The 24,516-nt window shown below is 55.7% G+C and overlaps 1 protein-coding gene across 3 annotated transcripts in view; it reads right to left on the reverse strand.

The window, feature by feature from the left end:
• Window positions 1-24,516, reverse strand: part of SCARA5 (scavenger receptor class A member 5) — a 37,198-nt gene that overhangs the window by 6,098 nt on the left and 6,584 nt on the right. For all 3 annotated transcript variants that reach the window (XM_075048862.1, XM_075048861.1, XM_075048860.1), the window contains exons 4-7: window positions 16,713-17,387; window positions 11,199-11,279; window positions 8,722-8,820; window positions 1,490-1,537 (exon numbers count right to left, since the gene is read on the reverse strand). In XM_075048862.1, coding sequence (XP_074904963.1) covers window positions 1,490-1,537; window positions 8,722-8,820; window positions 11,199-11,279; window positions 16,713-17,387 — 903 coding nt within the window. The remainder of the gene's footprint in view (window positions 1-1,489; window positions 1,538-8,721; window positions 8,821-11,198; window positions 11,280-16,712; window positions 17,388-24,516) is intronic.

Genomic DNA, 24,516 nt, shown 5'->3' on the forward strand with positions numbered 1-24,516 from the left:
GCATTTGTTTTGCTGCAGCAATTACTTTCAAACCCCTCCACCTCCCTGCCGCCCATCCCCCCAAAACAGCAAAACAAGAAAGGAAAAGCGAAAGAGGGGAAATAACTCCTGGTGGCCGAGAAAACAAGGGCCTGATTCTTTGCAGCTGGGCTGAGATATCATCTCCCCCTTCGTAATGGAGACCATCTGCCCCTAGTTCCCTGGGCTCCCCACCACCCTCTCCCGCTGCCCCTGCTCCGCTCCGGTCCCTTTGGTTGGGGAACATGGATGCAAACGTCAAGTTTCCAGGGGGGAGATGTGGGGTATGTCTATCCCGGGAAATTAAATAGTGATATACCCCATCATTTGTACTTTGCGGATGAGAACCAGCTGTGCTTACCCACCAAGCAGTGGCTGGAGGGGGCTGGGGTCCTCGGTCCTTGCTGGGGTGCTGGTACATCCCACCGTGGTGCTCCCTCCTGCTCCCCTTCTAACCCTGCCACGTCCCTGCTCTTGCTTGGCACCGTTAGGGTGTTGTGGTGGCTGGTGGCAGGGACCTGGAGCCCCTCCATGGGCACCTGAGGCAGGAGGGATGTCCCTGGGGTGGCAGGAGGGATGTCCCCAAGGAGGAATGTCCCTGAGCAAGCAGGTGGGATATCCAAAGCTTGGAGGAAACCATCTCCATGGATCTCAGGGACAAGCTCCTTGCATAGCATAGCCGTAGCGCAGCAGAGGGTGGGCAGGATCCAGCCCCAGGCTCATTCCCTGGCATTTCTTGGCTTGCCACCCCAGGAGGCCAATGCTGGGGATCAGTGGGCACGTGTTAGTCTTGGCCCCAGAGGAAACCCTAAAGCTGGGCACGGCCGTGGTTGGCAGCACAGTGTAGCCCAGGTGCCTCCATCCAAATGGGCATTTCCATCTTTAAGCCCTGGAAAAATGCTTCCTAGGGCCAATCCTGCCGTGGGGCGATGGGTGGAAGAGATGTATCCTTCCAGCCCCTCGTTCCTCTTGCTGCCAGCTCTGGGCTGGCCCCAGGTTGGTGATGATGCTGTTTGCCAGCAAAACGCTGGCGCGGGTGGGCGAGCTCAGCCCTGAGCTTGATCCTGTTTGTTCCCTGGGGAAAAGTGGGGAGCAAAAACTCCCAGCCAGCTTCAGGCATCCTCAGTCCAACCCCAAAAGCCTGGCTGGGGTCTTGTCATGCCAAGGGTTCCTGGGGCTGCAGAGCAAGATGCTTCCCCTGCTTGGCTCTGCCTTAACATCACGACCACTTTCCTCGAGCATCCTCGGTCCTTGCACACTGCTGACATCTCTCCCACGTCCCTGCCGGCTCCTCCTTGCTCAGACAGGGAAACCCAAGCACGGGGCTTAGCAGCCTCATCCCAGCAGCGACCACTGCTTTCATGCCCACTTTGCAGCAGGCATTTGTTTCCCCCGTAGGCTCCTAACCCCTCCAAACACCACCGAAACCATGCCCAGAGCACCGGGGAGACAACTGCAAGCGAGCGCTTACCTGTGCTGCCGCCTCGGTCCCCCTTCTCTCCCTTCGGGCCTCGGTCACCTGGGAAAAGAAAAAGCACAGGGCATAAATCTAGCTAAAATCAGATTTTTACTGGATATCTTGCTCTTAGGTAATGCTGTGTGTCTGTAGCTCTTGGAGGGCTTTATCAGTTTGGGGAAACTGAGGCACGAAGCAGCAAATTATTTGTCAGCCCCTCTCCTGACCCCACAGCCATGCTGCAAGGTGATGGGACCCACCTTCTCACTCCCCCACCTTCTCCCAGGATCCTTCTTTTTAAAGGCAAAACCAACCTGGCCCTGGGAAAACACAGCTTCATGCAGGATTTATCCCGCGAGGGGCCAGCCACTCCCCGGGCTCTGTGTGTTTGTATTTCATGCCCAAAGTGGCTCCTTCCCTCTGCATCTGTGGGGGGGCCCAGCCCTGGGTCCCCCCTCGGTGGGGGGGTTGGAGCTGTGCAATACCCCCCAATCTGGGTGCAGGGTAAGGATGGGAACATGGGGAACCCTCCCAAAATCCTCCTGGGATGCATGTCCTGTAGCAGATGGAGGGTTGGTGGTCCCTCCAACCATCCCACCCCCTCTGCTACCCCCCCACCCTGAACAGCCAAGCCCTTCCTGCAGGGCAGTAGCAGAGCAGGAATAAAGGAAAGCAAACCCTGAATTTGGGGCTGAAAACCCCTATTTGGGACTCAAAATGCTGCATTTTGCCGGGGTTAGGGACAGGGATGTGTTTTCCCACAGCCTCGACGGAGCATCGACCCTTCCTGCCCCCAGCTGGTACCTCCTCATGAGCAGATTTGCTGAACCCAAACCCCATATCCATTGAGAAGCAACGATGCTGGAGGGTTCAGACCAGCTGGGTAAACAGGCTGCCTTCAAAAACCACGCCTATTTCCATATAAAAATAATGAGCTGAATAATTATCTGTGTCATGGCTTGGCTTTCTCCGCAGCTCGCGGGCATGGGCTGCCTCTGCCTGCATCCCACCACCTCCCTTAACCCCTGCCCAAACTCCGGCTTTGCTCCTGGCAGGCAGCAGCCGTGTTTTCCTTTGGTGTGCACCACAGAAAACACTGTCCTGAGTGGGACTGTGGGCTTGGTTTTGCTGGTCCTGGCTTTGACCCAAGGCTGCAGAGGGAAGGGGCTGGAGAAGGCTCCAGGCTGCTCCGGCCAGCGATGCTCCGGGTGAGCCCCAGCCCTGCGGCACGGCCTCGCTTCGACATATCCTCCTCTTTTGTCTCCGTGTAAGAACAACAAACAACACAGATACACACGCTCAGAAATGTCTTATAAAATAAAATAATAAAAAAAAAAAAAAACCAAAAAAAACACCCCGCGTGCAGGAAATTCTTGCCCTTTAACTTGGAGGCTCTGGGAAGGCGAGATTGCTCCCCTGGGCAGCCGCAGCTGTGTCAGATGGAGGAAAGCTGCCTGCAGCCTGCCCCGCTGATGGGAACCAGATGACAACAGCCCCCCGAGCAGCAGGAGAGAGGCCAGAGATGCTGCTCGCCAGCACGTGATGGTACTGGGACGCTGGAGTGGCCCATGCTCTCCACCACCTTCCTTCCCCAGCCCCGAGAAAAGGGGGTTGGAAAGCAAGTTATGGTTCTTATGTGTTTGTCCCCAAAAATCCGGCTCTTCCAGAGCAGAAGTGCTTTCCCTGCAGGGTCTGGGCTGCATCCTATAGGGCATCCTATAGGGATGATGGAGAGAGGTGAAGGTGGAAAGGTGGAGCTCGAGGGACAGGAATATATCAGCCGTGCTGGGCAGAAACGCTGTGAGCTGAAACTCCTAGAGTAAATAACTGCTGTATCGTTGCTGCTCTCGGGGAGGTGACAGCAACTGGGACAAGTCGGGGACTTCAGAGATGCTGCAGGGGAAGGAAATACTCTGAGTGTGGGAGACCTCAACCACCAGAAATGGTTAGAAACCCTTAAGAAAAAAAACAAGGCAAAAAAATTCAGCACAAATTGAAACTGTACTGCACTGCTGCAAGAGGAACAGGTTGCCCAGAGAGGTGGTCGATGCCCCATCCCTGGAACCATCCAAGGTCAGGCTGGACGGGGCTCTGAGCAACCTGATCTGGTTGAAGATGTCCCTGCTTATGGCAGGGGGTTGGACTGGATGACTTTTAAAGGTCCCTTCCCACCCAAACCATTCTGTGAGTCTGTGATTCTATGAAGAGGCATGGCTGGCAGAAAGCAGTGGAGCCGGTGGTGAGACCTCTCCAGCAGCTGGGAATGCCACGGGGGAAACCAGGGGCTCCTGGCACAGGCAGAGCGAGGTGCCCAGCAGCACATCTTCAGGGCCAGATGCTGCTCGCCTGGAAGCCCCGATGCGGGTGTCATTAGCCAACAGAGTGCACCCGGGTCTCCAAAAAAGCAGCAGATGGGTTCAGCTTAAGGATGCTGAGCTGTTAACAATGGGTCTGGGGGCTCTTGAGGAGTGGGAACAGGTTATGGATGGGGCAGGAGGAGCCGGCGCAATGGGCTCTGTGGCTGGACCCATCCCAAACGCGGCTGGGGAAAAGCCCATCATCGAAGTCGATGCTGCTTTGGGATGGGTTAGTGGGTCTGACCAAAAGCACGCCATTCTAGGTGTGCTTCTCCTCCCCAACCCTGACCTGTGCTACTGCATTAGGCTTAAACTGGGTTGGTTTTTTGTTGGTTTTTTTTTTTTAGCTTCATATACATCTGGCAGAGGAAAGGCCCTTTAAAAGAAAGAAGCGCTTTACAGATGATGTCAACAGGCTTGCACGGGTGCTTTAAAACACATCCCATCCCCTCTGCTTATCCTTCCCCATCCACCTTGGCTTTTCCTGTGCAGTCCTCCAAGCCTCTTCATTTCCTTGCTCTCCTGGAAGGCTCTTCTCCTTCTTTTCTCTTTTTCCCTTCTTCCCACCTCTCTTTTCTTCACAGAAGCTCTCCGGTGAGCAGAGAGGACAGTCCCTTCAGTGGCACAGCTTGCTGACCTCACCCTGGGGTGAAGCCCAGCTCCCCGAGGTGTCAGGGCTGGAGAGCATCCCTAGCTGGGGACAAAGCCCTTGTGAGCTGGAAAGGAGACAGCCTTGGGGCTGGGACAGAGCCCACGACTTCAGGAGAGCTGGCATCACTGCTGGTCCTCCCAGGAGGTCCTGCCCAGCGCCTTCACCCAACGAGTGCCAAGGTCTCGCTCGGCCGTTTCCCACTGTGGGTGAATCAGTGCAGCTCAGTGTTTTTTTCTGGACTGTGCACACAATTTTGGCACAGATGACACGACGAGTGACCCCCAGCTCTTCCCATGGCAGGAGCTCAGTCCTGCTCCTGGGCATCACCTGAGAGAGGTAGGGCACAAAACCTGCAAAGCTCATGGGAGAGGACATCCCTGGAGGAAGGTGGACAGAGCTCCTGGGTCTGCAGGGTGAGGTGGACCACCACGGTCTCAGAGCAAGCCCCGTGAGAAGCTGCCAAAGCCCCATCTTCACAGGCAGAAACATGTTCTGCCTTCAGCAACATGCCAAAAACCTCCTCCTTGCCTGCGCATGGTGTTTAGGAAGGGGACTTCTCTTATTGCCCCAAATTTATCTATAAATTAGCGATCCCTACCTTGGCTCAGTTACTGCTGTTTCCTCCTGAACGTGTTCCCTGCACGATGTTCTCCACGGAAGAGTGAAGAAGACTGATGTACACTGACTTTCCAGAATAATTTTCCCCATTTGGAAATGAGGAAAATAATACTCCACTGGGGTAATTTTGAGGGAAAATGCATCAAGGATAGGAAAATACCAACAGGGGAAAATACTCATGACTCTGCTGTGGAGAGGAGAAACAAGCCCTTGACCAGGTCAGACCATCTCTGCGAGATGGTTTGACTCGGGATTTTTGGTGAGGAGGCTCATCCACCCCAGATGCCCCCCACCCCACGACAGGCTGCATTTCCCAGGGAACTGATAGCTCTCCTGTGCTCAGAAGAAAGTCATTATAGATGTGTAAGACTAGTGCTGCAGAAAAACAGGCCTTTACTTAAAGCTCGGGCTTGGACCATTGCCTGGCTCAGTGTCTGTTTCCTATAAATTTCAGAGAATCCTATAAACCGTAGAAATTCAGTGCTTGCTGCCAGCGTGGTTTGTTATTTATTGGAGAAGGGGTTGGATGGAACCCCCTTATCTGAGCACCCCTGACCTCTGGGAGGTGGGAAACGGGGGCTGTAGTTTGGGGCTCCCTTCGTAGAGGACACAGCCAAGCCCTGGAGGTGACCTCCGTCCACATGGGCCAGCAAGGGGAGGTGGAGGCAGGGACCCCTGTGCTGGTGATGGGCTCTGGTGGGACCTGGGGGTGGTTCATGCCCCTGGGGGGAACACCTGATGGCTTTGCTGCCGTGGAGTCATCCTCACCCCAAACCAAGGACGCCTCCAAGAAACGCCCAAGGAAGGGGGTGCATCAAGGCCACCGCTGGTGGAGCCTTGGAGACAGCTTAACCTTCTTCAAGCCAAGAGGTCTCCTCAGATACAGGGATTACTCTACACCAGTGAAAGGATGATAGCCAGAAGCAATGTACCGCATGGCAAAGATCCGCCGACCCTTTGGCATGCCGTCTGACCCGTTGCCTCCCAAAACCAAGAGCAGAAGTGCTTCGTCTCCCAAGGCAAGGGGGCTTGAGATGCAGACTGGCTTTGGGGAAGGGTCACCAAGCTTGTGGGGGTTGATGCTCTACTACTGTGGCGTGGCCACGGCTCTCCCCTGAAGGCAGGGGCTGTGCTGGGGGTGGTCTTCACCACCTCCTGGGCTGGTAAGCACTGGAGAAAGGCTTCATCCTCTGTGTTGTGTCTCCAGAGAGCTTCTTGCTGCAGCTGTGGTGCCCACCACGGGGTCTGTTAACACATCTCAGCACTGACCCAGCACCGCAGGGTGGAAATGCGTTGCAGGAGCCCATCAACCTCCTCCCTCCAGAAGGGACCCGTCCCCTAGGGATGCGCTTTGCAGAACAAATCTGGCGTCAGGGCTTGGTCGTCTGCCGAAGCCCAATTCAACTGGCCCAGGCTCCTCGGGATAATTTGCTTGTCTAATGAGTGCTTGGCACCGGCCAGTGAGAAAAGCCCACTTTCCTCTGCTCCGGGGAAGGAAAGGAAACGGCGGTCCCGAAGCGCGTTGTGGTTTTGGTTGGCGGACCTCGGCGTTTGATGTGCTGCCAGGAACATCTCGGCGCCGATGTCTCCCTTGCGTTAGCACCCGTCCCTGCAGCGCTCACGCCTTTGCAAGGCTTGTGCCAGGGACATATCCAGGGATTCGTCTGAACCTCTGCAGCATCAGACCAGGCGTTTTCACCCCGCAGCTCAGATGAAGTCCTGCACCCCCACAACACGTTATTGCAATCCTGCAGGCCAGAGTTACCTCCAAAAAACCCAAGAGAGAGCACTGGAAAACAAGCATGAAATGCTGATTTCTTTATTCTTGCACCACGTAGGGCTCTGTGCCCCACTGGCAGCCTCTGCCTTGGTGGGAGGATGGAGACTTGTCCCAGCCACATCATACCAGAAACCCTGGGCGTCCAGTTAGATGGGATGGGGTGATGGAAATAACACCCAGCAGAGCTCTTCAAGACTACACAGCACTGCATAAATGCTGTCTAACCAGCCACGTGGCTTGGAGAGCCATCTCCAGCAGCTAATGGTCCTCAGGAGGTCAGCTTGTGCCCGGACTGGGGTGACTGGGAAAGCGGTGGGATGAACAAAGCCATCGTGTCAGTAGGGTGGGTGATCACAGCAGCGAGGGTTCGAAGGAAAGAGGACCAGATGGGTGCTAATCCTGCAGAAAACCTTCTTGCCTTGGGCCACAGCTCTGGGAGCTTCATGCTGCTCCCTTGCTACAGGAGGCCACCAGCAGCATCTCATCTCCTGCATCTCCTTTCTACCTGGATCTAAAGCTCCCTGGGGCTGCACCAGGAGGCACTGGCACTGGGAGGCAGATGGCGTGTCCCTAGGAAAAGTCCTTCTCCTAAAGACACCACAAAGAGGAGAAGGGATGGCAGATGTGCTCCTGCCCCTAGACTACAAGGAGCTTTCTGGCGGCATGCAAGATAAAGGAGATGTCCACTGCTGTGGCTACTGCATGTGAAGGATGGGCCACCAGACGCAACGTGGGGGTCTCACCCCAACCCCTGCCCTGGCAACGACCAGCACTTTGGAGGACGTACAAGAAAATTGGACGCAAACTCTGGCCAGCTTGCCAGCTCCATGCCAACTTTGCAGATAGACCAGAGAGAGGACACTTAAAGAGGACGTTTTCCTTCAGGTTTCACACATGCAATTCACCCAAGGAGCTTGTTGCATGAAAGCGAGAGCTTGCAAGACAGATAATGCATGGGACCTCTGGAAGAAATGACAGCAACACCCCCAGCCTGGAGGTTCCAGGCATTTTCCAGACCCGGACATTGGTCTGTGGCCATGGCCCCAGGTACTGGTGGCCAGCGTGGCCACGTCGCAGGCCAACATCATCCACAAGCATGAGATGAGAGGAATACACCACTTTGGCCACCGGCGACCAGGGCAGCTCTGCCCAGGGTTGTGTCCCTTCCTTGGGCTGCCTTCTTCCTGCCTCCCCCTGCCCACAAGGAATTTTGAGGCAGCAAAGATCATGGTTTGGGATTATCCATCCTGGTTTAGGTTGCAGCACGGAACTTCTTTTAAAAGGTGTCCTGGGACAGATCTGTCCTGCTAAAATAGGTGCGTGGCCACTTCCTACACCCACAGCTTCTCCCTGCTCTTAGCTGGGGTGTGGCGAGGTGCTGCAAAACCACAGCGAGCCAGAAAAGGTCACCAGAAAACAAACACAAGGCTATTCCTAAAACCCTGCCGGAGCCAAGCGTGGGAGGGCAGCCCAGCAGGTCCTCACGGGGCTCTGGTGAGGGCTTGGTGCAGGCAGCGCTGCCTGAGCCGAGCCCCGCTGCATGGCAGGAGCATCACAAACCCAACCGTTTTGCTCCTCTCCCTCCAAGCCGAACTCTCTCCACCGCTGTGCCTTGGTGGAAAGGTCTCCGTGCAGACGTTTTTCATGTGCACGCCCCCAGCTCAGCAAGATTTCCTCTCCTCCAAGGAGCCCCAGGAGGGTCCCAAGCCAGAGGACCCACCACTCTCACACCCATGACGCTGCCCCTCATCCCAACGGTCTCCAGAGCCAGTTTGCTGCCCAAAAAGCCCAGCCAGACCCCACGACCCAGCCAGGAGCATGCACAGAGGCTGGTCCTTACCTTTGAACCCCCGCATCCCCACTGGACCGGGAGGGCCAAGGTCTCCTTGGTCCCCTTTCAAGCCACGTGGTCCTGGTGGTCCTCTCTCCCCGGGTAGCCCTGCAGTGAGGACAAAGATGCAAAATGACCCTGTTGCCACCGAGACCTACACAAACCAGAGGTACACACACACACACACGTGTCCTGCTTGCCAGCAGATGTGCCAGTCGGTCTCTGGTTCTTTGCCAGGAGTCGGGGACCATCAGGAGGCACCTGAGAGTCCAGCCTATCCTCTCTTTCTGCACCCGCCCCTGGATACGGGATGGATTTAACCCAGAGACAGGCTGGTGCTAATGCAGGTCTGAGCATCTTAAGGCTCAGATGAAGGTAACTGGGCTCCAAAGCTGGTGACCAAGGAGGAAGAGTGAGGAGCCAGGGTGGAGCAGAGACCCCAAGGAGTCACGATGTGCCCAGTCTGAGCTGCAGGTCCCTCGCATCCATGCACGCTGACCAGGTGGGTTTGCTATTTATTGGAGAAGGGTTTGGATTAAAACCCCTTACCTGAGCACCCCTGAGCTCCAGGAGATGGGAAGTGGGAGCTTTAGTCTGGGAGCTTGGGCTCCCTTTGTAGGGGACACAGCCAAGCGCTGGAGGTGACCTCCATCCCTGCGGGCCACCAAGGGGAGGTGGAGGGAGGGACCCCTGTGCTGGTGATGGGCTCTGGTGGCACCTGGTGTTGGTCCCACCAAATCGACCCAGAAGAGACTCAGCCCGAGCCTGAGTTTGGGTTAGATCCAAAGCTCCTTGGGGGTGAAACTCCTCCAGCACCCGAGCTCAGCCCCCTGCCTGGCGCGATGCTGCTGGTCTCCCCTGCCCGTATAGAGGGACCCCCGGATTCCCTGGGCGCTGCGCCTTCTGCCCCTCCTGGGCTGGGCTTTTCCAAACTTAGTCAGTAGTTTCCTCTGGTTTAAGAGGAAAAAAAGGTGCCAGGAGGAATTTGGGCACCAGCTCCAGAGGACATGGTGTGGGGCTTAACTCTTTCCCTGCTGCATCTGGCCAACACCTCGCCTCCCTCCTGGGGGGATGCTGCAGCATGTCACAACGTGGTTTCGTATTTGGGTAGAGGACCTGGGACAGAGGCAGGATGGTAGATCCGCTGTGCAAAAGGGGATTTACCAGGGATGCTTTACAATGCCTGGCTGCACCTGAACCTGAGCTTCCCATATCCAAAGGGCTGGTGCTGCAACCGCATCTGGAAAAGCACCAGAGAAAGCGAGACAGAGTAAGACCCAAAAATAGTGGCCCTTTCAGCAACTCTTCCTGAAGGTGAACCCTCCAGACATTGTTTTGTTTTTCTGTTTAAACAAAAAAAAAAAAAAAAAGAAAGAAAAGAGGAAAGCAGCCAGACGATATATTTCTGATGCTTGTTACACCCAAGAAAAACAGCCATGAATCTGTCAACGCAAAAAAATATAGCCGTCGGTGAAAGGAGCATGGGCAGCCAGCGCTGAGAAGGGCTTTCAGAGAGCGATTGGGTTTCCAGGCTGGCTCTGCCTAATTTGGCTGGTCCTGCCGCCCACCAGGGAGCGGGGGGAAACGGGGTACCAAAACATGAGGTTTTAAGCCCAGCCTAATACCAGCAGCTCAGATGCACGGGGCCGGGGCGCTGAACCTGACTCTGACACCGCTAGTCCTATGTGGGTTGTGCCTTCAGCAGTCAAGGTGAAGCCAGGGCTGGACATCCTCTGGGATGGAGAAGGAGGTCCATGCCCCTGGCAGGACGGGTCCTGTTGCCTCAATAGGAAAGAGCCTCCTGGGGACAGAAAATCCTTACCAAAGCGATCCTCCATCACCCCTGTGCCATCCCTAGCTCTCGGATGCAAAGCCAGTATTTCTAGGTTTGGCTTAAAATTAGAAACAGGCTCAAGCCGAGTCCTGTTCCTCAGGGTGGGGGGTGTCTTCTGTTGTTTTTTTAATTGAATTTCTCTCAAAACCAATGGTTGGAATTAAGAAGGGGGAAAAAATATTGGCTTTCTTCACATTGAAAAAAAGCCTCAGAGCTGCAGCCAGTGGCCGAGTCCACCCTGCCAGGCTGGAGGCACCCCACGCTGGGTCCCTGTGTGCTGCCAGGGGGGTGCAGGCAGTAGGGCCAGCCCTCGTACCTTGTAAGGGCTTGGTTTTAGTGAGCACAGGGTGATGGCCAGCCCCTGCACACCCCTGCGCTGGGTGGCTGTGTCGAAGGAGCCTGGGGGCATCAACCTGCAGGTTTTGGACCCTTGCAGCTCTCGCTGTCCTGATGAGACAGACTTTTTGCCCCTAAAGACTGGCTGTCTGGAGATGGGGCAGCACGTTAATCCTGTTGTTCTTCAAGGCTTGTGCATAGCCAGCGAGGTCCCAAGGGACAGGTTGGGAAGTCACCAGGAGGTGTCCCGTTGACTCTATGGACTTTGGGTGAAGGCTTGCAGGGTTATGGGCACCCCGGACGAGTTGTTCCTTACCTCGCAGCCCAGGCAGGCCAGGAAGACCAGGTTCACCCTCCATCCCTTCATTGCCTTGGTCTCCTTTGGGTCCTGGTGGCCCTGAAACACACAAAGGTATTGGAGCGCAGCCATCGTGCCCCAGCTTCGCAGCCGTGCAGCAGATGCATGTGTGCATGCACCCACCCACCCTTCTCCAGCCATTAGCATTTATCAGGTGTCCAGGGACCTCTAACCAACACAGACCCCTGCAGACAGGAGCAAAGTGACAGCGCGGGAGCTTGCCAGCAGCCTTCCTCCATGATCTATGGATTTTAAAGGCCAAACACGACTACATCGACTTGTCTCACGTGCCAGAAAACTTCACCTTGCTGCTCCAGCTGTTCCACCTTGAGCGTGACTCTATGGGAAATTCCAGTCTCCTGGAATTTCCTTTTGACCAAAAGTTGTGACATCTCCAATAAAATAACATTAGGGGGAAAAAAAAAACAAACAAAAAAGAAATGCATTTTGGAAATACTGAGATGAAGCTTTAGGAGGGGATTTGCATCACTGATCTCATCAGGAACTAGCCATTGGTAATTGCTTTGCAGTGTAAACTCTTGTGAGCGAGCAGAAAGTCCAACCCAGTAATAGAGTTATATTCCTCAGCCTGCAAAGGGCCAAGTCTGCAAAGCTGAAAACAATTATGAGCTAAATCAATTGGAAGAAAGAATTTGAACAGAAAAAAAAAAAAAGACTCATGGGATGATAGAAAATAGGGCAGAGAGGGGCCTGGAGGGGTCATTTGGTCTTTGTCCTACCAAGCCAGGGCGATAATTGGAAACTGTTAAACACTGTTTTCCTAGAAACCCCAAAAGTCATAATCTCACAGTTGTGCAGAAAGCAAACAACCAGCCAGGGCTACAGGCAATGTGGTAATGCAAAAGGATCAGGAGGGGAAGAGGGGGGATGTTTAGCAGTCCTAATGAATGAGTAATTAGGATCTGCAAATATTATGCAGAAATCAGGGGGTTCCTGAGCAGATGAACCACAGCAAGCTCAGGAAACATCCCAAGCTGGAGATGGTCAGGTGCTGGGAGGAGACGACAGGGAAATATTGCATTAGCTTGCCCTGGGTTTCCTCTTGCCTAGGTGATACACATCTCCAGGCGCTAAGAGGACGTGGGGATGGACCCTAGACCCTGTTCTCAGTTGGCAAAACAAAAGGATGCAAAGAACAATGGACACGCAGGAGAGCTGAGTACAATGAGGAGGCATTTTCGGGTGGGAACAAGAGGAACCACGAGCAGCAGGGATGCTGTCTGCCCGGGGAGAGGCAGGATTGTCCATGATGGAGAAGGTCCAGCAACATTCAAGAGCTGCTCCATGGGCGAACACGGGGCAGGAGCCAGGTGAGGTGTGCGCTGTGTGAAGGGGCTGGGACGGCTGGTGAAACAGTTTTCACTCCCATAGCATTAAAGAAGGGCGTTACACAACAGCCATTAAATCATTGAATGGTTTGGGTTGGAAGGCACATCTAGTCCAACCCCCTGCAATGGGCAGGGACATCTTCAACCAGATCAGGTTGCTCAGAGCCCCGTCCAACCTGACCTTGAATGGTTCCAGGGATGGGGCAGCGACCACCTCTCTGGGCAACCTGGGCCAGTGTCTCACCACCCTCAGCGGAAAACTACATATTCTTAAATCTGCTTTCTTGCCTGCTGGAGTTTGAAAAAATTAATAGATGGGCAAATAAATAAGCAATAGGAAGCACCTGATTGCATAAATGGATGGTATTAAGTACAGCCGTTGATTTTCAGTGCCCCAAAAGAGCAAGGGGGAGGTCAAGCCATGCCAGTTTGCTGAAGTGCAATAATGTGTGTATGTTTAGGCTGCCCCATATCACCCAAACCCTTCTGAAACAAAGAACTAATGGAGAATGTATTAAAATAAGTCGATACCATTAATTTCAGCCTACAGGGTGTTACAGAAAGCAGAGCTTGCCAGAGATCCATGGCTTTATAGAGGTGATGGTGAGTTTGATGGGTAGCAGTGGGAGTGTCAAGGCAAAGAGGTTTTTCTACCAGCATATCTCCTCCCAAAGGTCCCAGGTGTCCCAGGACGAGCAGCAGCGAAAACTCTGTATGACCCAGCCATGCTCCTGGGTTCGGGTCAAGTTCTTCCCTCCCCTGCTGCACTCCAGCATAGCAAAGGTTGGGCTGCTGAAAACCACTTGCTTAAACAAAACAGATGCTTTCCCACCACAAGCAAAACTAAAAGCAACCCTGGACATATTTGCAGTGGGAGCCACCGAGGCAAGGTCTCCCATTTCGTCACCCTGACTTTGCCCCAGGCATCCTCTCCGAAGGGAAGGGGTCCCACACCAATGGCACTGGAGCAAAACTACTGCTGACATGAAATCTCTTGCTTCTCCCACGTTGGCTCCGGCACAGCTCGGCTGAGGTCCCTTGTGCGGGGGCAGCTACGACAACTTCCATCTGCTCTGGTTTTATGGGCATACTGGGAAATAATCCACACTAGGGCCCCACCTCAGTTCTGTTAACCCTGGAAGGGACATGGGAGCTGCCCGCTCAGGGCACCTCTCGGTGGGATTTGAGTTGGAGCTGCCCTTCCTCCTTAAAATCAGCTGCTACAGTGCAGCCGCCTAGTCCTCTGCCACCATCTCATCTCATCTCATCTCATCTCATCTCATCTCATCTCATCTCATCTCATCTCATCTCATCTCATCTCATCTCATCATCTCATCTCATCTCATCTCATCTCTTCTACCATCTCAGAAGACCATCCCACAGGACATCGCGGAGGTCAAGGGCATGACAGGCTAAGAAGGGAACTAAGTTTTGTGGAGGATGACCATGGGCAACAGACAATCTCATCTGCTCCGTAAGAGCTGGAGACTGGGAGAAGGCAGCCAGGGAAGAGACATATTGTCCCTTACTCCCTTTCTCTAATGCCTAGGCTTAGAAACGGGGCTTGGGCTTGGAAGATCGTCGGGTTGATCCTGTTTGCTGGCTCCTAGGTTTTGGCATTCATCCCTCAGAGCTATTCCCACAGTAGTGAGCCCTGTGGTCCATCAGCCACCAGAACATCGCCTCTTGGCTACATGCAGGCAGCTCCATGAGCAGAGATGGTCCCATCCCCAGGGAGAGCTGGTGGGATGGGACACAGGGAGCAGCTGGGGTGGAGGACGGAGGAGCACTGGGACGGGCAGTTGGGAGAGGCTGAGCAGCACTGCAGACACCGTGCCAAGCTGGTCCCCACCCCAGAGGGTTTGGGGTTTACACTTGGGAAAGAAAACCCCAGCCCAGATGCACCCCTGCTTCACCCGCCTGCCTGCACAGGGCTGGGCTGCTCGCTGCATCAGCAGAGGAGAAAAACCTTCCAAAACCATCGGGATGAGGACTTTCATGACGTGCGCAGATCTGACGGCCAGATGGGACCGTTGCAATCATCCCGCCAGACCTGCTGCGAGCCAGCACATCCCACCCAGGGAGTTGTGCGAGTGGATCCAGGCGGGCGGTGGATCTCAGGCATCCTCCCTCCTGGTGACACCGTTATTTAAGACCCAGAGCCCCTCTGTGCTGCGAGGCCAAGCCCTCTCCGAGGCACGTGAGCTGCTTGGCATGGTCGGCTGCTGGAGACGAGCCTGGGGACCTCCCGAAGCTGCCATCGCCAGCAAACAGCCTCAAAATCCAGAGCCCAGGGTAGCTAAAGTCTTGGGGGAAGGAAAATGCACCCCCAAGCAGGCAGCCCTGCATCACCCAGGACTGGCTCTGCTGGTGCAAATCCAGCTGGGAGCACGGTGGATTCATCCAAGGACATCTGGAGCCAGGGTAAAGCCAGCTGGGCACAAGGCTCCTAAAATTATCCACGACCCATCGCTGCCGACAGAAAGCAGGGAAGGAGGAGGGATGGGGAGAGAGGGAAGTCGGGGCTGCCAGGAATGTGTCAGGGCAGCGGCTGATAAATCAGGTGCTGGCCCGTTGGGAGGGGATTTGTTTTGCTTTCTGGTTATGTTAATTGGATTAACATGGCGCATGGGTATCAGGCTCCGTGATGGCCCCCTTCCTCGGTGGCTTCATCCAAGAGAGGGTGACATCCTCCCCATGGCAGTGTGGGGAAGAGAGGGCACCAGGGGTGGGTAGGCAGCTAGGAAAACCTCAAAGCAATGGCTGCGACGTGGTCCCAGCAGCCCTGAAGCAGGCGTTGGGAGCCAGCGTCCCCCAGGGACCAGGGAAATTACCCCAGTGAGTTGCTGGTACCCACGGGTGATGGTTGGCCTGGATGGGGAGATGTAGCTGCTGTGGTTCAAACCACATCTGTCCCCTCTTGGCTCAGCAGACGGCCAGAGGGAGCAAGTGCCTTGGCGTCAGCCCCTTTCTTCCCCATCTGGTATTTCAGCTGGAAGCACCAGAAATGAGCAACAGCCTGTCGCATCTCCGCAAGTGCAAATCAAGAGCCTAGAAGTGGGACAGCAACTGCCCCCCAGCCTCTTGCTCTGCCCCCAGGAGCTTGCATTGGGCTCTTCTGTGTTTCTTCATGGTTTTTCCCCGCTCCCATGGCCAGTTCATTCCCTGGGACTGGGATCAGGTCATGGCATTTAACAGCCACGGATGTGTCCTGAATGAATTTGTCCAGCTCCTGCACTCATGAGATAATGGTGTGACAAATGCCTGGATCTTGGAGATAATTAAGACAAAGGGAGTAGATGCTTAGCAGACTGAGGGGAGGATTACCAAGGTAACCATATAACTAATAAAAAAAAAAGGGTATCAGGAAAACAAGGGTCAATGGTCAAGAGTTAGCAGGGATGGGTTGTTTATTTCACCATGCTGAGGGTGGTGAGACGCTGGCCCAGGTTGCCCAGAGAGGTGGTCGCTGCCCCATCCCTGGAACCATTCAAGGTCAGGTTGGACGGGGCTCTGAGCAACCTGATCTGGTTGAAGGTGTCCCTGCTCATGGCAGGGGGTTGCACTAGATGACCTTGAAATGTCTCTTCCAACCCAAACCGCTCTGTGAGTTTATGATTCTATGATTTGGGAGGGGCTGAGGGTGGTAAAGGAGAAGATGGGAGGGGGAAAATGGAGTAAAGGGGATGTACAGTGAAGTGAATTATGTGATTGGTGATGACTGAGGGTACTGGTGGGCAGCCTTCTGTTTGATCACTGCAGTATGAAGCAGGGCAAGAAACCCCCCGTCTCCGCCGCGCTCGGTCTGGTTCACTTTCACGGTCAGGAGGGAGCTGGCAGAGTTTTTTCCTGGCATCTTTGAGGGCACCTTGGGAGCTTTCTCCCTAACATGGATGGAGGAGCATTTGGGGAGTCCAAGAGTCTGAGGTAATGGAGACATCTGAACACCACAGACACCTAAACAGTGGTGCCTGGTGGATTTGATACACCAAGGAGTACCTGAGACATCCCCACAGGACATCCCCATGCCATAGCACCACCCAAAGCGCCGAGAACACCCCCCATCCTCACGGCAGCTTCATGCGCCGACGAGGGAGCTGCTTACAAGAGACGCTCGGCTTACCCCGTATGACGGAGATGTTCTTCAGTGCGACGGAGTGCTCCCAGTCCTTCAGCCGCAGGTCCTCCGTCACGTTGTTGAGGATGGCCAGCTCGTGCTTCAGCTGCTCCTCCATGGCTATATGGATGAGACGCATCTGCCGGGCATCTTCGGTGGCGTTGCTGATCAGCACCTGCAGGTCCTGGATGCGGGTATGGTGGACGTTGACGTCGTAGGAGAAGGTCCTGTTCATGGTGTCCACGGCCCCGCTCACGGTCGTCACCTGGTCACTCAGGCTCTCCACCCTGCTGCCCAGGTGGCTCAGGAGATGGTCGTGGTGCTGCAGCAGCAGCCGGCTGCTGTTGCCTTCCACGGAGAGCTTGTACATCTCCTGCTGAGCCGCGTCGCTCTGCTGGGTCAAGCTGTCCCAGAGGTTGGACACTGCCTTGTCGGTTTGGCTGGCCTGGGTCTGCAGGCTCCAGAGAAGCCCTTCCAGCTTCTGCAGTGACCCCGTCATGAGGAACAAGGAGTCTGAGTGGTTCTGCAGGAGGTCCTGGAGCCTCCAGATGTGATCCAGCACATCCCCCTTCACAGGTAGGTGCAGCAGCTTCAGCTGCATGTCCCGAAAGCTCTCGTTGAGGCGGTTGACGTTCCCCATCAGCACCTTCAGGTCCTCGGGGGATGTCTGCGGTCTGGAGACTGCAAGGGATGAAGAGGAGTGGGACATCAGAACCACCCCATGGAGGTGGGGACCCTCCTGAGAGGTGCAACCCCGTCTCCTCCCAAGGAGTGCTTGGACATCCCCCCGTTCCTTGGTGCTTGGAGGTAGAAGCCCAACCTCACAGCCCCAAAAGGCTCATCTCACCAGCCCCTCTTTGGCCCCACGGTTTTCTCCACGGTTGGAGAAGGAGGTTGGTTGCTGAAGGGCTGAAGAAGGAGGCGCCTCGCTCGGGAGGGACAGCAAAGGCTCCCAGCAGCTCTGGGCTTCAGGGTGGCTCTGGGCTTTGCCAGATGGGTCACGATCCTACAAAGCTCTGCCTCGTGGCTTCACCCGGCTCGCGTTTGCCTTTGGTCAGAGGACTGACTGCTAACACCATCCGCTTCCCTCTCCTAAAAACAGACCTTAAAACCTGCTTCTTCCCCCACTGAGGTTTTAATTTTAATTTTAACAATCAGGTTTCCCTTCTGGCCACTGATCTTGGACCTCAGCTCAGCCCCTTGCTCTATAATGAAGACCACGAGGCTGGCTCGGCAGGTCTCCACGGCGCTGGGTGCGGTTTGCTGTCAGCCTCCAAGCACCACATCCCGCATCCCGGGGCTGCCACGGCTCTTCCCGAGGGAGGAAACCCACCCCGGCTCAGGAGCATCCTTCACCCCCTGCCTCTGCATCCCCCGTGGCAGAGAGTTCCTGGCCACCCAGGCACCCACCCCAAACTCCTCCTGGCCTGGTACCAGCTCCCAGAGCACCGAGCCGGGGTTCGGAAAGGGAACCTAGAAATTTGGGGGGAACCTCTTGCTCTCAGCAGGTCCTAGCACCGCTCCAACAACCCTCTGCCCAACAAGCCCAGTAGCACCCAGTAAAGCCCAATTCTGGACCCCATCACCCCACCGCACACCTTGGTGCCCCCCAAAAACGCTGATCCAGGCAGGGGAATATAATCTTCTTCCTCTGCCTTGTGTTGATGCTGGGTCTCCAATGCAGCCCGGGGTGGGGGACTCAAAGCCAAATCCACACAAATAATGAGATTTTTTTTTTTTTTTTAAATAAATAATCCCCATTGTTCTTTAAGCTGTGGTGGGGCTTCGGCTGGCCTGACGCCGCGGGCTGGCGCAGGACCGGCCTGGCAGCTCACCCCCTCATTTCCATGGAGGAGAAACGGAGCGAAGCCATTTGGTTTGAATTAAAATCGCAGGAATAAGGAGAGGGTGAAAGCAGACGTGCACACGCGAAGAGCTCCAGGCCCCCCCACGCCAGGCTTGGGGCCACCCGCAGCGGTGGCACTGGGTGCCCGGCGTGGGGACCGGGGGGACCCGCCGTGCCCAGAGAGGGGCTGTGGGAGCACCGTGGGGCGAGCAGCCCCCCCAGCTCTGCCACGGGCTGGTGGGTGCCATAACGGAGGAGCTGAGCAACTTCCAGACACTGAAGGCATCTTTCCCCCATTAATTAGCCCCCGTTAACTAATCCCGCTGCTGGACTGTCCCAGTTCCCCAGCCTGCCAGCTCGGCGTTCTCCTCCTGGGGCATGGGGACGCTTTTTGGTCCCCTCTGCACATCCCTGCTTGTCACCCGCATCACTGCAGGGGGGACGTCTCAATGTCACCGGTTATCGCCCGTCCCTGCCGTGCCAGCCGCCCAGCGGGCACCGTCTTTGCCCATGGGGGTTCACAACGGGGAAGGCAACCAAGCGACATCCCCAAGGCCACCCCGAGAGGGGACAACTGGCAAGGAAAGACCTTGGGAAAAATCGCCACAGGGCTGGCAAACGGGTGGGTGCCGCTGCCTTCTGCGTGGGTGACCAAAGCTATTGCGTCAAGTGTTTCTCGACTCAGGGTGCCCATGATGGGCGCAGAGACAACCCACGGCTTCCTTGCAATGAGACCAAGGGGGAAAGCAATGCTGCATGGCCGGCACAAGGGGAAATAACCCAAATCCCAGGTCCTGCAGTGGCCGAGGGCTGGGAAGCATGGGCGGGCTCCTCTCCTTTGCACCTGCGGTTAGCTGCAAAGACCGCGGAGTTCTCCAAATTCCCATAAATCACTTCCAATAACCAGCTGGGATCCCCGCGGCTCTCCTCTGCCCAGCCCTGGCACCGCAGCCGCCAACCCGAGAGCAGCAACTGAGGCTGCTCCAGAGCATCCCGCAGCCAAAACCACGCCGGGAAGCTTCCAAGCAGCAACACCTCCAGCCTTGGGCTGCTCTGTGCGTGCACGTGCATGCGTGCCAGAGGCTCTCCTGCCTCCCAAATCTTCTGCCTCCCACTTTCCACTTGCCGGGTTGGTAGGATGGACTAATCCTGCCGCAAGGCAGAGGCACGGACGTCGCACCGCTCAGCAGGCGAAGCTGTGGGCCAGGGCTGCAGGCGCAGGGCTGAGCCAGAGGAGCAGAACGTGGGCGTTGTGGGCCCGTAACACCCTCCCCGGTTTCTGTTCTTCGCATGAAATCGAGTGCTGGGGAGCGTTAGGGTTGCCAGGAGCCTGGAGTACACACACCGAGGCATGCACACAGCTCATGTGCGCTCACACACGCATGCAGGCATGGGCACAGCACAGATACTTAAGCACACGAGTACATGCATGCCTGTGCACAGCACAGACGTACACACACATACGCATGCGCACAGCGCACACAAACACGCATGCACACAGCACATGTGCAGGCACATGGCACATACAAGCATGCACCCAGTGCGCACACCCATGAATGCACCCAGTGCAGATATGCAAATGCACATGCATGCATATACACACGAATGCACACAGCGCGCGCACATATGCATGCACACAGTGTGCACACAAATGCACACTGCACGCACGCATGCACACAGCGCACAAACACACACACACACGTACGCACACATGCACCCAGCACTGACATGTTCCCTGCCATGGAGCCCCAAAATACCGCCTGGCAGCACTGGGGGTGAGCTAACGGTCCTCAAAAGGCTCCGTGAGCAGCTTCTCCCTCCTGCTCTTGTGCTTTGGGGACACGCTGTTGTCCTGGCTGCTGTCCCCACTGGTGTTTCAAGGAGAAAAAGCCTGCAAGAATTCCACGGTCCTACCCCAAAATCCTTTCCAGGCCCTTCTGCCGCTGCTGAACCGAGCAGCACCACCCCTGTGCAAGGTCGTGCCTTGCACATGTGCTCGCGGGAATGCACGTGGGCGTGAAAGGTGGTAAAAAGCTAACGGGCATCGAACGAAGGTGGCACAGTAGAGCCCTAGAGAGACAGAAAGAGGTGGTTTCATGTGGGTAAGCCATGGAACAGCTTGCTGCAGGAAGGCTGGAAAAGTACAAGGCGAGAAATGCCTTGAGGTTACTAAATATACATATATTTATGTAAATGCATACCTATATGCACACAGCACAATGCAAATGTGCATGCATGCACCTGCCCTCTCTGCACACCTGCATTGCAACCCGTGCAGATGCACCCTGAGCTGCACACAACACACACACACACACACACACACAGAGCCACGCTCACACACATTTTTGCACAACGGGGACCAGCTTGCTCCAGGGGAGCGTTTCGTGCCTGCACGCCGTCGGCTCTGCCAGAGGTAATCCGGCCTCGATGGAAACCACCGCTTCACTGGGGCTAATGAAGAATGTGACCCGTGCCCTCGCGCTCCTGCTAATCATTTTCATGTGACTCGTCCCGGAGGAGCCTTGCAGAGGGGACAAGCACGCACACGCACAGCCGTGCACGCACACCGCTGCACTGCGCACCCTCGCTGCCGCCCGGACCCGCTCCCGGGTGCACCCGTGCACCACGAGCACGTACAGGCACCTGCACCCTTGCACGCACCCAAAATCCTTCTTCCCCCTTTTAGGCTCACGTATAGCCAAGGTGATGCTGCAAAGCAGATGCGTGCACGTTGACTACAGATGTTTTCACCATCCTTGGCAATCCAAGTTTTGCAGCGTTACGCAGCTGCCGAAAACCAAGAGGCTGCACGCAAAGTCTCGCAGGACACCTGGGTTTGGTCTCCAAGCTGGAAGCGCTGCTGACGATTTGGACCCAGCTGTGAGCCCCGGGGCACTGCCACTGGCTCCCCTGGGTTTTATTTCTATGGGGCAGTCGGCCAGATGCTGAGCACGAGGTTCAACACACAACTGGATGCGCAACGGCAGCGAGTCTGGGCATCCCAAACCTCCAGCCCAAAGAGGAGCCCAACATCCTACGGCCTCAGCCCTGCGCGAGAGCAACTCCTCCAGCGTTTCGGAAAGGGTGGAAACCAAGCCCTGGGCTGGGAAAACAGCTGCAGGAGAAGGATTTGGGGAAGGATGGGGAGAGGGGGACGGTGGGGAGCAGCCAGCACTCAGCTCCAGCATGAGTTTCAGGGCTTATTAGCCCAGGCAGAGGGCCACAGGGCCCCGCTGCCGGCAGCTTTTTGGTGGCTCAGGTTTGCTTCGTGTCCCCAGGGAGATGCCGGCTGCGGGCACAGACTCGCTTCAGAGCCAGCTCATGGGGAGCAGGAGGAGTTTGCGCTGGAGCTGACCGGGGAGCGCTCACACCATGGGGCTGGGGCTGTCGCTCTCATCTCCGCTGGCATCCTTGGAGCATGAGTTTTGGGGCTACAGCTCTTGAAACGGAGGGTGCTTGTTTCCTTGGATGCTTCTGCCAGGCATCCAGGGGTGCCAAGCATGGAAATGTGGCCACTCTCAATATAAGCACAGAGATGGGGTGCAAGTCAGATGCCCATCCGTATGCACGGTTCACACGAAATCGCTTGGGTCATTAGCCGCGTCCTAACGAGCCCTGCCTGACCTCCCGCTGCTGCTGAAGCGGCTCAGGGCTGGGTGCCTGGGGTGCCTGGGCATGGGGCCAGGTGGGGATTTGGGTTCAAACACCAAAGTGCAAGTCTGTGCATGCAGGCAGCTGGGATTTAACCCAGACCTTGCAAAAAAGCCAAGACTGGAGTTCTAACCTTGGGCTAGGTGCCTTTTTAGTGGATGAGGAGAGGTCAGGGACAGGGAGAAAGGGAGTGTGCGTCCCCAGGAGCCAGAAAACTGCTGCCAGGCTTGTGAGAGAGGATATTAAAAGCAGGCTGCGTTGAAACCACCCCGGCTCTGTTGCTGAAAACATCCTGTTTCCGCAGCTCCGAGGTGGTTCAGGGTATTTCTGGCAGTTTACTCATTTTCGATCCCTTTTCATGGCGTGTCTTGCGAGTCACCGGACACCTGCCCGAGCCGGCTTCAAAATGATGCCTGGGTGAGCTGCCTTGCCAAAACCACCAGGTTCACCTCTCGGGAACACCAGCATGGATTTGGGGACTTATCTCCAGGGGGTGGTTTCCCATGCAATGCCCCAGCCCTGCTGGGAAACACCGTGGGGCGTGCAAGCGTGTATTTGCACACACATGCATGTTTCTGTGCGTGTTTGCACACATACATGCTCTCCAAGGAGGCTTTTGGGAATTTCCCTCCTTTCCCGTGGGCAGGATGGGAAGCAGCGGAGCAAGGCAGGCGGAACATCCCTGCTCTGTGTTGCTGGCCCTGGGGTGAAGGGATGCTGGCAGTGGAGGGCATGACCAGGGGCACAGTTTCCCCGTCACCCTTCCCCAAGACAGCGTGGTGAGAGTTGCTTTTTGGGGAGCAGCCGGGGTATCACAGCTCATCCCTCTCCAAAAAGCATGAGGTCTGGAGATGAGCTGGACACCCCATGCTCATTTGCCCTGGGTGGGATGGTTTCTGCTCCAGGTGAGACCTGCTCTGAGCAGGGTCCTCACCGCGGCTGTGGGAGGACAGGGATGGAACATCAAATGGTGATGTTCCTCTTACAGCATCGTGGCCAGCTCTTCCCAGCTCAAGGAGCAGATGAGAGCAACTCTACTTCTCTAAACGCTGTATCTTTCTGTGCACCTTCCCCTCTGATGGGAGACAAGGGATGCTGGGCAGAAGGTCTCAGCTCTGGCAAGCTGGTGTCTGGTCTCCAGTAGCACAAAGTGGGATTTTCCATGGGAAAACCAAGCCCTCCACCATTAAGGGTGCCCATGAATATCCAGTCCTGGCCCTCCAAGGGACCATCAGCTCCAGCATCGAGGTTTCAGCCACAGACACCTGAAGCTGAGGACCGTCAGGGTTGTCTCCCTGGGCTACATGTGGCTCCCAGCTGGATGTGGTCTCCTCGCCCTGTTGCAAGACCACCCTGTGCCTGTGGTTTTCCTTGATGTGATAAGACCCACGGTTGGCACAGCCGGCTCCAGACCTTGTGAGTCAGCTACATCCAAAGCCAGAGGCTTGGCTTAAAGTTCCAGACATGCAGAAAGCAATAACAAAAGAGATGATTTTTCTCTTCGTTTTGCTTTTCTTCTCCAAGATTGCAGTCCACAACCCGGGGGGTAAGGTGGTTTTACTGGGGTCTTACTGAAAGCTGAAATCCTGCCAGTCACGGGACTCCAGGAGATGGGGCTTTGAAGATGCCGGTGACCATGAGCCTCCAGCTCTCCCTGCCGTCAACCGATGCCATAATGTTATTGTTATTGCTGGAGCTGCTTTTGGGTGAGCAGCTGTAGCTCAGCCCAGGACAAGAGCGCCTGTCCTGAGCTTTTTGCACAATTCATGGCATCCCTCGCTCAGGGTTTCACAGGCCAAAAACAACATTAAAACAATGTAATGCAAGAAATAAGTGGGAGAGGCTTCAAAATTCCAGCAAAACCTTCTCTGTCCCTTCCCTAGCCCAGGAAAACCAAAAAAAACTAAATCCACCCTTTGCAAAAGACACAGACTGCCTTCACGGCGCTGGCATTACCGCAGCTGGAGTTAAACTTGAAATCCGTCACCCCCCCAGCTGCCTGCAGCAGGCAAGGCACAGAAAATCATCCCAAAGGGATGGTGCGGGGGCAGCGCTCAGCCCTGCCCAGCAGCTAGTGGAGATTTGGGGTTGGAAAGGGCATATCCCCCCCCCCAATGGATGCTGGGGTTAAAGCTGGGAAGGAGGTGGGTGGGAAGCAAGGAACTGGTCCTTGGTGCTGGCATTTCCCACCCACGCCCGCTGCGGCACCCATCCAAGCCCCTCCACCCAGCAGAGCCCCACACGGGGGTGGTACGGGTGCAAGGGGGATGGTACTGGGACCATGGGTTAAAGCAGGCATCTTCACAAACTGCT

This window comes from Buteo buteo, chromosome 17 (assembly GCF_964188355.1).
Source record: "Buteo buteo chromosome 17, bButBut1.hap1.1, whole genome shotgun sequence".
NCBI classification, from domain to species: Eukaryota; Metazoa; Chordata; class Aves; order Accipitriformes; family Accipitridae; genus Buteo; species Buteo buteo.